The 11,565-nt window shown below is 45.4% G+C and overlaps 1 protein-coding gene across 1 annotated transcript; it reads left to right on the top strand.

Annotated features, from left to right (window-relative positions):
• Positions 1–379: 379 nt before the first annotated feature.
• On the top strand, positions 380–8,166 carry LOC115100956 (gap junction alpha-4 protein-like). The gene is made up of 2 exons (XM_029620077.1): positions 380–498; positions 5,068–8,166. Exon 2 carries the CDS (start codon positions 5,086–5,088, stop codon positions 6,142–6,144), a length of 1,059 nt encoding a protein of 352 aa, XP_029475937.1. The 5' UTR covers positions 380–498; positions 5,068–5,085; the 3' UTR covers positions 6,145–8,166.
• Positions 8,167–11,565: the final 3,399 nt, after the last annotated feature.

Raw genomic sequence — 11,565 nt, 5'->3', positions numbered from 1 at the left:
AGGACATAGCCAAGAGTACAAAGAAAAGAAGAAGAAGGTGCCATTGAGTTAACCCATTAAGGCCCTTCCTGTGATTAATGTTTCCCCTCATTCTTTCACAGGGCAACCGATGACTCATATCAGAAAAAGTCAAACATCAATGCAGAAGTGCAATCTTCTGTGCAGGTGCTGAACATCTGGCCCTTTAAAGATCTCTGTGCCTCAGTCTACTTTCTGCATCACATCGCACCTCCAAGAGCCAGTCCTCCAAACCAGCTGAGCCTCCCCTTCTCCAGCCCAGAGCCTGCCCCCCCCAGCTTCCTGCACCACCTCCAGCCTGCCCCCAGGAATAGTCCAGCCCAGAGTTATTGGCAAAGGCTGCTCTCCTCCTCCTCCCTTGGCACGGTCTTTCTGACATATTTATATGAAAGTTACAAGAGAGCCCTTCCACTGGAAAGGTCACTCATGATGCTGCCCTCTCTCCTGAGCTGGAAGCTTCACCGCTGAGCCTGCAGACAGGTAAGCCAAGCTTGCTTTCTCGTACCCAATTACAGCATGCATTGTAGAGCAGTTAATGGTGCGGATTTCGGTTCTGGTGCCCTCCAGGTTCCCCCTTCGTTGCGTCATCCATTCAGCAAAGCACAGGATGGCATTTGTAACTTCTAAAAATATTTTCATGGACCTAAAAAAAGTGGCATCAATCTGGTTTTCTGTTATTGTATTCATCTCCAAGTTGACAAAACAACAACATATTTGAGCTAAGTTACAAAACAATATGACCCGACAGTCATCTTGCACTTACAACAAAGTTATCACTTTTCTTACTTTTATCCCCAGCACCCACAATGTAAGAAACAGCAAAGACTCTCAGTCTAAAACTGAAAAAGGGGCACCAGGCCCCCCCTCCAGCAACTCTCACCGGTTGTTTTCTCTCCCTTACCTTTCTTTTCTTCTCCGTTCCACATCTCCAGCCTCTCATAAAATAGGCAGGAAGAGCTGATTTACAGCAAAAGGGAGGAAGGAATGAAGTGAAAAGCAGTCGCTATGGTGTTAGTGGAAGAGCGAGGGTGTCCTGGGAAGCAGCTTGCTTACTAAGGACCGTTTCCAACACTGCCCGAAGAGCCCAGCTGTACTGCTCCCCGTAATTATGGAGTTAGCAGGGCAGGAAATGCAGAGATGAGGCATGCACTGCATCGCACTGCACAAAACCTTTTTGCACTTGCTTGCCTTCGATTAACAGAAGTTGAGTGGTGACAGTGGTGAAGTAAACTTCTCAGCTCTGGGCTAAGCCCCTTCTACGCTAAGTGAGAAAAGGTTTGCATGTATTTATTCAGATGTCTATATCACTACTTCATTGCAATGCTCATGGTGACTTGCAACATAGCAAATCACATATAACCTAAGCCAAGCATCGCATAAATATTAACAGTGGCATCATGATAAATATATCATTTACAATCCATCTTGTTACTGAGGCAGGGAGGGTAGCAGGTCTGGGTGCTCATGAGAACCTCTTGCACCCTTCATGAGGCCCAATCTGATACCCAAAAATGACCTTACCTGTTTTTCTTTCTGGTAGAATCCTAGGATCTGTAAAGAAACAGCCCGAGACAGACCCTGGACACCAATCTCTTTATATAAATCAGGGGACCAACTCCAGTCCTCAAGAGCCACAAGCAGCTCTGGTGTTCAGGATATCCAGAATGAATATGCATGAGATAGATCTGCATATAATGGATATCCTGAAAAGCAGGCCTGTCTGTGGCTCTCAGGGACCAGAACTGGCCAACCTTAATATAAATGATGAAGTCCATCAACCCCAAACTCCTTTCCTTTGTATGTAATGTAAAATGATTAGAAATCCCCAGGACGTAGTTCAACTGCTCCCCTCCCCCTTTTGTTTCTTCCTGCATCGTGGTTTCTCACGAGTGAGAAGAGATCTGGGCCACTGGATTATACCGCAGCAGGAAAACTGCCTGCGATCAAGCAATGCTCACAGCAAGAATCGGGAATGAGCAGCAGGGAATCCGCTGTAAGAACTTAATCAAAATATACGCTGGTTCAGAAGCAGGCATGTTGGTAAAATTCAGCTCTACAATAGGTTATACCTGCAGTTTAAATGTATTCAGCATATGCATTTTGAGTATTCAAAGGTCCTGTACTCAAATCAGCACTCCTCAGGCTATTGCTCTAATTCTAAAGACAAGGATTTGTTCATGCAAACTTATCACTACAGCTGTCCTTAGGAGAGCGCTGCTGATCTGCTCCCATTCTTTCTGCTCCTGAGGACGTGAAGGCAGGTGAAGGCCATTTGGTTCTTCCTCAGAGAGCCTCTGTGCTTATCCCATGCTTCCATGACCTCCAGTACTGTTCCTGTCTCCACCACCTCCACCTCCACAGGGAGGCCATCCATGCACCCACCACCCTCTCTGTAAAGAAAGATTTCCTGCGTCTACCCCCTTTCACCCTCATTCTAAAGCCTCCTTTCCATTGAAAGAGACCTGCCTCCTTTGCATTTAATCTTTGGAGGTATTTAAATGTCTATCATTCCTCCAAGATATACATGTTTAGGTCTTTAGGTCTGTCCCTATATGATTTATGATGAAATCAGCGACCATTATAGTAGGCGCCTCTGGACCAATTTTATTTGGTTTCTATCCTTTTGCAGTGCAGTCTCCAGAATTTTACACAGTACTCCAAATGAGGTCTCACAAGTGACTTATCCAGAGGCAATATCATCTCCTCTTTCCTGCTAGCTAGTCCTCTCTCTATACACCCATAGTCCTTCTGGCTTTTGCTATTGCCTTATCTACCTGTTTGGCCATTCTTATGATCATCAGATGCGATCATCCCCATATCTTGCTCTTGTTTTGTCCAAGAACAGTCTTCACCCCCTATACTTGGGTTTTTACAACTTAAATGTATGATCTTAAATCTTTGTAGTATTAAATTTTACCTGACAAACTCTTGACTATTCCTCAAGTTTCACTAGATCCCTCCTTATGTTTTCCACACCTTCCTGTTGCAGATTTTGCTTTAATCCACAAAAAAGCAAAACTTTCCTCAATAGCTCTTTCTCGGTATCACTTTTGAAAGTGTTAAACAGAAGCAAATCAAGGACTGGTCAATGAGGCACATCACTGGCAGGCCCTCTTTCCTTAGAATGAACTCCATGTACCACTACCCTTTGCTACTCTCACTCAACCAGTTTCTAATCCCCTTGAGACTTGTGTGGGCCCTAGCTAAGCCAGGCGTTCCCCCCACCCCTGGTGACTCTTTTCTGTCTTCTTTCCACTGCATGTGCATGCATTCCTGGTGAAAGTGGATAGCCATTCTACATTTCCTCCCTCTGAATATGCATTGTGGTTGTGCCCTAAGAAGAGAAAGTGCGAGCTGGGTGTGCAGTAAATGTGAGTGCTGAACTGGTGGAAGCAGGAGTTTTCCTTCAAGCCCCATCTCACTAGTTCAGTTCTGTCTATCCCCTCCCTAACACCTGATGCCCCTCTAGCACATCATCAGGAAAGGGGAGAGAGAAAAACGCATGTACAACACTTTAAAAGCAACAGAATTTTACAGGAATTAGCACTGGGAATGTCCTGCCTATTCCAGGCACTTGCTGACAGCTTCTTTTTTAAGTCAAATAAAACAGGATCACGGCAACATTAGCCCTCAGTGGTTCATTTCAGCTTTGTTTTTAGCAGAGGATTAAAGAGCAGGGCAAGATAGTAATCAGTAGTCACCATGCTTCTTGATTTGTTTTGGTTTCCAGAGAGAGATTTTGCAGAACTGTATTCGTAAAGTTTTAGGAAGGATGTGATGTGTTTATACAGGTTGTTTCTGTACAGGTCATCCTAGTCATGGAAGGATGGAAAAAAGCACAATGGAAAGTAGCTAGGAGTTACAGAGAGGTGCAGCACTGGTTGGGTGAGAGAACTGGTGTTTTGCTTGGATCCTTATGCATGTGTCTAACAGAGAATATCTAAAATAACAGGAATGGCAAATTGCTCAAAATGTAGAGTTGGGGTTTTTGTTATTGTTGTTGCTTTTTTTTAATGGGAGGTTTATTCTTCCTGATTTGGTCTGAGACTAAGCAGTTTTATATCCCAGTGAGGTCTGGTGGCAGGGTGTTAACACTCTCCTCTTCACCTGTACTGTACAGGTTCTCAGGGCAAACCTCAGATCATGGCTCAGACCCGGAACTTGGAGCTTAGCCAATGCAAGGCCGAGAAGCCATCTGAGTGTCAATGTGAGCAAGCAGCGTGATAGATAGAGGAGCTCTATTTAGATCCATGGTAAAGTCCCTGGACTGAGCCAAGCAATATTCCCTCTAACCTGTGCAAGAGTCCACTGCCTGCGTTTTAATGCAGGATGAGCTGTAGTCTTCCTGCAATGGAATCATGCAGAGCAGCTGGGACCCATTGGACCCACAAAATTCAAACTATGGGAGGGCTTCTGTTCATTCCACAGTTAGAATGTGGTTAGTGGACTCCCACTGCTTAGAAGAAACATTGGTTGTTATTTATTGTAATTTTTTTTTTTTGGCATGCTAACATACAATGATGATGGGGCAACTCATAATGCTTTCAATAGGGTCTTTAGCAGTACATTCAGTTGTGGTGAATCAGTATTTTCAAATACAATAATAATTGCACATTTTGTAAATTATCTCAAAATGTAAATAATGTCTTCATGGAGCTCTGTAAAATCTTTTTCTGATGCATGTATTTTATGGAAATCTACAGTGGAAACCATATTTATATGTTCACATTCCTGTTATGACCGGGATGAACTGGAGCTCTGCGGCATGTGGACACATGATACAGACTTCTGTGCTGTGCAGTTATTGAAACTTGGGGCCTAAGGATCAGATATTCGGTGCATTGCAAGTAGAATCAATGCTAAAGTGTATGATGATTACCGCAGGCTATTCTACTGCCTCTCTGCTCTTAGACCATTGAGATTCGGCACATGCAAGTAAAAATAAAATATAAATGTAAAAACATATTTCACAGATGTTTACTTTTAACTGAAATGTGCATTGTCTCAATTTAAAACAGATGGAGCTAACAAAGAGTTTCTAATTTACAGATACAGCATCCAAAGAGAATGGGAGATTGGGGCTTCTTGGAGAAATTGTTGGACCAAGTACAGGAGCATTCCACTGCCATCGGCAAAGTCTGGTTGATGGTGCTCTTCATTTTCCGGATTTTGATCTTGGGGTTGGCTGGAGAGTCTGTTTGGGGGGATGAACAGTCAGAGTTTCTTTGTAACACTGAGCAGCCAGGTTGTATCAATGTCTGCTATGACAAGGCTTTCCCCATTTCTCATGTCCGGTTCTGGGTTCTGCAGTTCTTGTTTGTCAGCACACCAACACTGGTGTACCTGGGTCATGTGATCTACCTGTCCAGGCAAGACGAAAAGCTGAAACAGAGGGAGAGCAATCTCCGAGCTCTCCAGACAAAAGATCTGCAAGTCGATGTGCAAATCGCAGACATTGAGAAGAAGTTATCTAAGATCTGTATGCAAGAGGATGGCAAAGTCAAGATTCAGGGTGCCTTGATGTTGACTTATACCGTAAGTGTCATCTTCAAAAGTTTGTTTGAAGCTGGCTTTCTGCTTGGACAGTGGTATTTGTATGGCTTTATGATGGCCCCAGTGTATGTATGTGAAAGGGATCCATGCCCCCACAAAGTGGACTGCTTCAACTCCCGCCCTACGGAGAAGACCATCTTCATCCTCTTCATGATGGTGGTGTCTCTGGTTTCACTCCTTCTCAACCTGATGGAACTTGTCCACCTTGTTTGCAAGTGCATGCTTCACAATGTGAAGAAGGGTCCACCTAGCTCACCTCCAAGAGATCTCAACAGCTTCCCACAGAAAGCCTACAACCTTCCCAATGCTCCATTCCAAAACATATCCTACTTCTGTCCTCCCATGAGTGAGGACCATCCTCCCTATATGGGATACAAGATGGCAAGTGAAGAGAACTGGAGCAACTTCAATATGGAAAATCACCTGACAGGACACAGCAGAAGCAAAGCAGCTCTAGAACAGTCATCCCAAAGTGCCTTCTCCCCACTAACCATGCCCATCCATTCTGTGGAGGCTCATGAAAAGCCATCAAGCAGAGCCAGCAGTTCGGCATCTAAACAACAGTATGTTTAAAGCCAATTAATGCACCAGCACTGAAAGTGAGACAAGTCTGGGAAGGAAGAATGAGATGTTGCAATTTTAATTTAAAAAAATCTTGCTGGAAAATCATTATTTTTAAAACTCTAGTTGATTATCTCTGCCGTTGCAAAAATGTCCTTATCCAAGTAAGATCATGCATTCCTGACAACACACTGTAGATAATTCAGACAAAAGCCTGCTTGAAGAGCATACAGCCAAGGGTTAGGTTAAAGTTTTCGGAAGTAGAACCAGTTGGCTACAATTTTTTCAGGTTAAGCAAACGCAGTCCTGGTTTTGCCTGTTGTGATTTCCCTAAGGGAGTCAGGTCTCCAAGCTACAAATACAGTGGTGTAAAACTGGAATTAGATCTTCCTCGTCCTGAAAATGTGGAGCCATTTGGTGATCCTCCTGCCTCAAGAACAATGCCATAATGGAGCCAGCTTGCACCAATCTGATGCCACCTACACTGAGGTACAAAATCCAGTGGAGACAAATAAGCAATGATGTCATTAGCAAAGGACAGTTTATTCCTCTTTAGAGCTTGTTGGCAGTTCAATTATAATTTCAGGTTTTTTATTCAATGTGAGAGGATCATTATCAGTAATATATGTTGAGAGACAGATGTGTGAAAACTTCTTCCTTAGAAGATGTAATACCAGATGTACTTATTGATTTTATGCAAAGTCTGGCTCTTAATATCCCCTGTGCACTGTTAACCTTTTGTTACACTGTTTCCCAAAGATTTTTGGCAGTGAGTCTGTCTCAGTAGCTAAGAGGCTCTTTGCTTTTATTAACACCAGTTTAACTAGGAACTGTACAAAAGCATCACCTTGAGCTACTGGTTCAGTGGTAATGACACTGTCTGCTGGCACCAAGTTGCGAGAGATTTTTTAAGCTGCCCTGATTTTCCTGTAGCTCATCCTAAAGCATTCTAGGAATGGTAGTCTGGAATGATTAGGCTGAGATAATAAGGATTATAAATTCCCAAATATTCCAGGAGACACACGTGGACAAAATTGTCCCACTGAACCCAGAACCACCTGGTCAGCCCAAGCCATATGCACTGTTCACTTTTTGTATGAGAGAGGGTGTTAAAGTACCGGAATGCCCAAGTCCTGCCCAAACCACACCCATGCCCCGCCCCTTTGTGTATGAGAGAGGGTGTTAAAGTACCGGAATTCCCAAGTCCTGCCGAAACCACATCCATGCCCCACCCCTATGTGTATGAGATTGGTTGTTAAAGTACCGGAACGCTCACATCCTGCCCAAACCACACCCATGCCCCACCCCAATGTGTATGAGAGAGGGTGTTAAAGTACCGGAATGCCCAAGTCCTGCCGAAACCACATCCATGCCCCACCCCTATGTGTATGAGAGAGGGTGTTAAAGTACCGGAATGCCCAAGTCCTGCCCAAACCACACCCATGCCCCACCCCAATGTGTATGAGAGAGGGTGTTAAAGTACCGGAATGCCCAAGTCCTGCCGAAACCACATCCATGCCCACCCCTATGTGTATGAGATTGGGTGTTAAAGTACCGGAATGTCCAAGTCCTGCCCAAACCACACCCATGCCCCACCCCTATGTGTATGAGAGAGGGTGTTAAAGTACCGGAATACCCAAGTCCTGCTGAAACCACATCCATGCCCACCCCTATGTGTATGAGATTGGGTGTTAAAGTACCGGAATGCCCACATCCTGCCCAAACCACACCCATGCCCCGCTCCTTTGTGTATGAGAGAGGGTGTATGTCTTTTTTGTTATTTAGACAGTAATTCATTGCTCACGTTTAGAGTGGAGTTTGCAACTTGACTCATGCAACCAAAGCCGCACAAATGTCTGTGAAACTAAGATATACATTCTCAAACTGTTAATTTATCGTGTTAATGCCCGCTGGCCAGGTTAGCAAAGTTTAGTCTTCAGTTTACATAAGTAACTGGGCTGTTTAATATCCATCTTATATGATATCACTATTAGAACCATGGATTCTGTAATAAAATACTGAAGTTTTGTGCTATGCTGGCTCCACTTACTAGCCAAAGGATATTTTAGGTAGCCTTTCATATATCCATCATTCAGAAAGAAAGAGAGTTGGGCTTGAGAATGCATGAAGGGATCAGAACCCACCTTTCTTTTCTTCAGCTTGGTTGGTACTGCTGGTACCCAGCAGCCAATTAAACAGGAGGGATGGGCTTGCCTTTTGCAGCGAGCTCCAGCCTTTGGTGATACTTTGCTCCCGAGTTGCACTGGGCCTGTGGGCAGGGTTTTGTCACACACACAGCTAAGTCACGCCCATGTGATGCCCCACTTACATATGCAAGGCTCAGCTATACCAGTCCTGATTTTTTCACATTTCCATCCCAATGCATTCTGGGATTTGTTGTCTCGATGTTATACCACCGAGTAGCATTACACATGTAAATGTTTTGTCAGGGGCAGCTTCAGGATGGAGTGGGGCCTACCGAGGAAATGAAGATCTGTTGTCACTAACAACTGCTGCCTCCACCCTCTCCGAGCAGCTGAACCCACAAATGGCCCCCAGTAGCTTCCTTAAGAAGATAAGAACATAAGAAGTTGGCATACTGGGTCAGACCGAGGGTCCATCAAGCCCAGCATCCTGTTTCCAACAGAGGCCAAAACCAGGCCACAAGAACCTGGCAATTACCCAAACACTAAGAAGATCCCATGCTACTGATGCAATTAATAGCAGTGGCTATTCCCTAAGTAAACTTGATTAATAGCCGTTAATGGACTTCTCCTCCAAGAACTTATCCAAACCTTATTGCTAGAGGATGTGGTTAGTGCAGTTCGTGTAGCTGGGTTTAAAAGGTTTGGATAAGTTCTTGGAGGAGAAGTCCATTACCTGCTATTAATCAAGCTTACTTAGGGAATAGCCACTGCTATTAATTGCATCAGTAGCATGGGATCTTCTTAGTGTTTGGGTGCTTGCCAGGTTCTTCTGGCCTGGATTGGCCACTGTTGGAAACAGGATGCTGGGCTTGATGGACCCTTGGTCTGACCCAGTATGGCAATTTTTTATGTTCTTAAGGAAGCTACTGGGGGCCATTTGTGGGTTCAGTTGCTCAGAGAGGGTGGAGGCAGCAGTTGTTAGTGACAACAGATGTTCAAAAGCATTTATGTGCTTAAAACTGGGTTTTACATGAGTAAATGCACTTTAGTTATGTACGTGGACGTTTGAAATTTGCTACAATATCTGTCATTGAATTGTCAATACATTTTACCCGTGTTAATTGCACTTAACACAGGTAAATAGCTTTTGAAAATTGCTACACTAGCATGTTACATTTTCGTATGCAACTCCTTTGAAAATTCACCTGTTTATGAGAGAGTTGGCATAGGGAAGAGGAGGGGCCTGTACATCTTTAGCCTGTGGTGGGACCGGAAGGTGACCCCTCCAGCCTTAGGGTCTGGAGGGATCACTAGGGATGTGCATTTGTTTCTTCTGTTTGGCTGGTACCCTCAGACCTCAGGGACTTTATAGCACACGGGTAAAAACAGAGAGCGAATATGTATTTTTAATAATGAGTGATGCACATACGATCCGTTTTTACCCGTGTACTATAAAGTCTGCGAGGTATGTGGACAGCCCTAGTGGTCACAGCTTTCACCCCTGCCTCGAGAAGCCTCTGGTGCTTGTGAATGCCGACGTGAAAAACAAAAATCAAACCCCACTAATCAGGTTATCCAATGAATAGTTCTATATGATCATTAATCAACCAGCACCCACCATACTTTAATTAAATTAGGTACCTGCAATCATCCCCAGCCACATTTATTATGTGAATTTAAGTTAACTGGACAGTGTTGTTCCCAAAAGCTTTCAGGCATTGCGACTTAGTGGGCTTTGGTTTTTGTTTTTCAGTCATTTTTTGTTTTCTGACGCGCATCACCAGGCAGGAAGTGCCAGGCAGCTGTTTAAAAGCACGAAGCTGCCTCCTCTCCTGCAGTTCTTTGTTCAAAAGAAACGTTTTACCTCTCAAAGTCTGCCACTTTCTTCTTGTAGACACAGGGCTAGCCCGACGTGTGCTTAATTCTTATTCTTGTTTGTGAGCAGAGCGTTCTCGGAGACAGAAGGAGTGCTTTTTCCCTGGGGATGCTCCTGTTCTGTGATATTAGATTGACGACCACTGTTTGTTTATGAATCTGTGACCTATGTCATGGTGTGGAATAAAGTTCGACGTGAAGGAGACTCTTCTGGGTGCTGCTGTTTCGCTCACAGTGGGCAGGGCGAGCTGCTATAAAGTGGGGTGACAGTTCCATTTCGTCCACATACTGACTGCAGGTACGAATGATGGAGGCCGGAAAAGGACACTGAATCACAGCTCGAGGGAGCTGAGGAACAGGTGAGAGCTTAAGTTGCACAGCCCTGGTCCCGATACCATTTGGGAGAGAATGATAGGCGGGGGAGAGGAACCCCCTGGCCTGGCGTTCAATTGACCTTGTTCTACCGTCAGGTCACCAATTCTCCCCTTGTACAGCTGCAGGTCCCCTGAGGAACGTGGGGAGAGGAGCAAGGCCTGCTCCTCGTACAGTGCAGCAGTGCTGCCACCACTCCCATACTGATGGTAGACGCCTTCCTTCAGATGCCCGCAGCAGTATGAAGCACGGCTCACACTCCCATACTGATGGTAGACGCCTTCCTTCAGATGCCCGCAGCAGTATGAAGCAGGGCTCACACTCCCATACTGATGATAGACGCCGTCCTTCAGATGCCCGCAGCAGTATGAAGCATGGCTCACACTCCCATACTGATGATAGACGCCTTCCTTCAGGTGCCCGCAGCAGTATGAAGCACGGCTCACACTCCCATACTGATGGTAGACGCCTTCCTTCAGATGCCCGCAGCAGTATGAAGCACGGCTCACACTCCCATACTGATGGTAGACGCCGTCCTTCAGATGCCCGCAGCAGTATGAAGCACGGCTCACACTCCCATACTGATGGTAGACGCCTTCCTTCAGGTGCCCGCAGCAGTATGAAGCACGGCTCACACTCCCATACTGATGATAGATGCCTTCCTTCAGATGCCCGCAGCAGTATGAAGCACGGCTCACACTCCCATACTGATGGTAGACGCCTTCCTTCAGATGCCCGCAGCAGTATGAAGCACGGCTCACACTCCCATACTGATGGTAGACGCCTTCCTTCAGATGCCCGCAGCAGTATGAAGCACGGCTCACACTCCCATACTGATGGTAGACGCCTTCCTTCAGATGCCCGCAGCAGTATGAAGCACGGCTCACACTCCCATACTGATGGTAGACGCCGTCCTTCAGATGCCCGCAGCAGTATGAAGCACGGCTCACACTCCCATACTGATGGTAGACGCCTTCCTTCAGATGCCCGCAGCAGTATGAAGCACGGCTCACACTCCCATACTGATGGTAGACGCCTT

Source organism: Rhinatrema bivittatum, chromosome 11 (assembly GCF_901001135.1).
Source record: "Rhinatrema bivittatum chromosome 11, aRhiBiv1.1, whole genome shotgun sequence".
In the NCBI taxonomy this organism is placed as follows: domain Eukaryota; kingdom Metazoa; phylum Chordata; class Amphibia; order Gymnophiona; family Rhinatrematidae; genus Rhinatrema; species Rhinatrema bivittatum.
The sequence above is the reverse complement of the archived record's forward strand: the minus strand, read 5'-3'. Positions and strand labels throughout refer to the sequence as shown.

Coding starts and splice junctions, on each gene's coding strand:
- LOC115100956 (XM_029620077.1), top strand. CDS start 5,086: ATGGGAGATTGGGGCTTCTTGGAGAAATTGTTGGACCAAGTACAGGAG.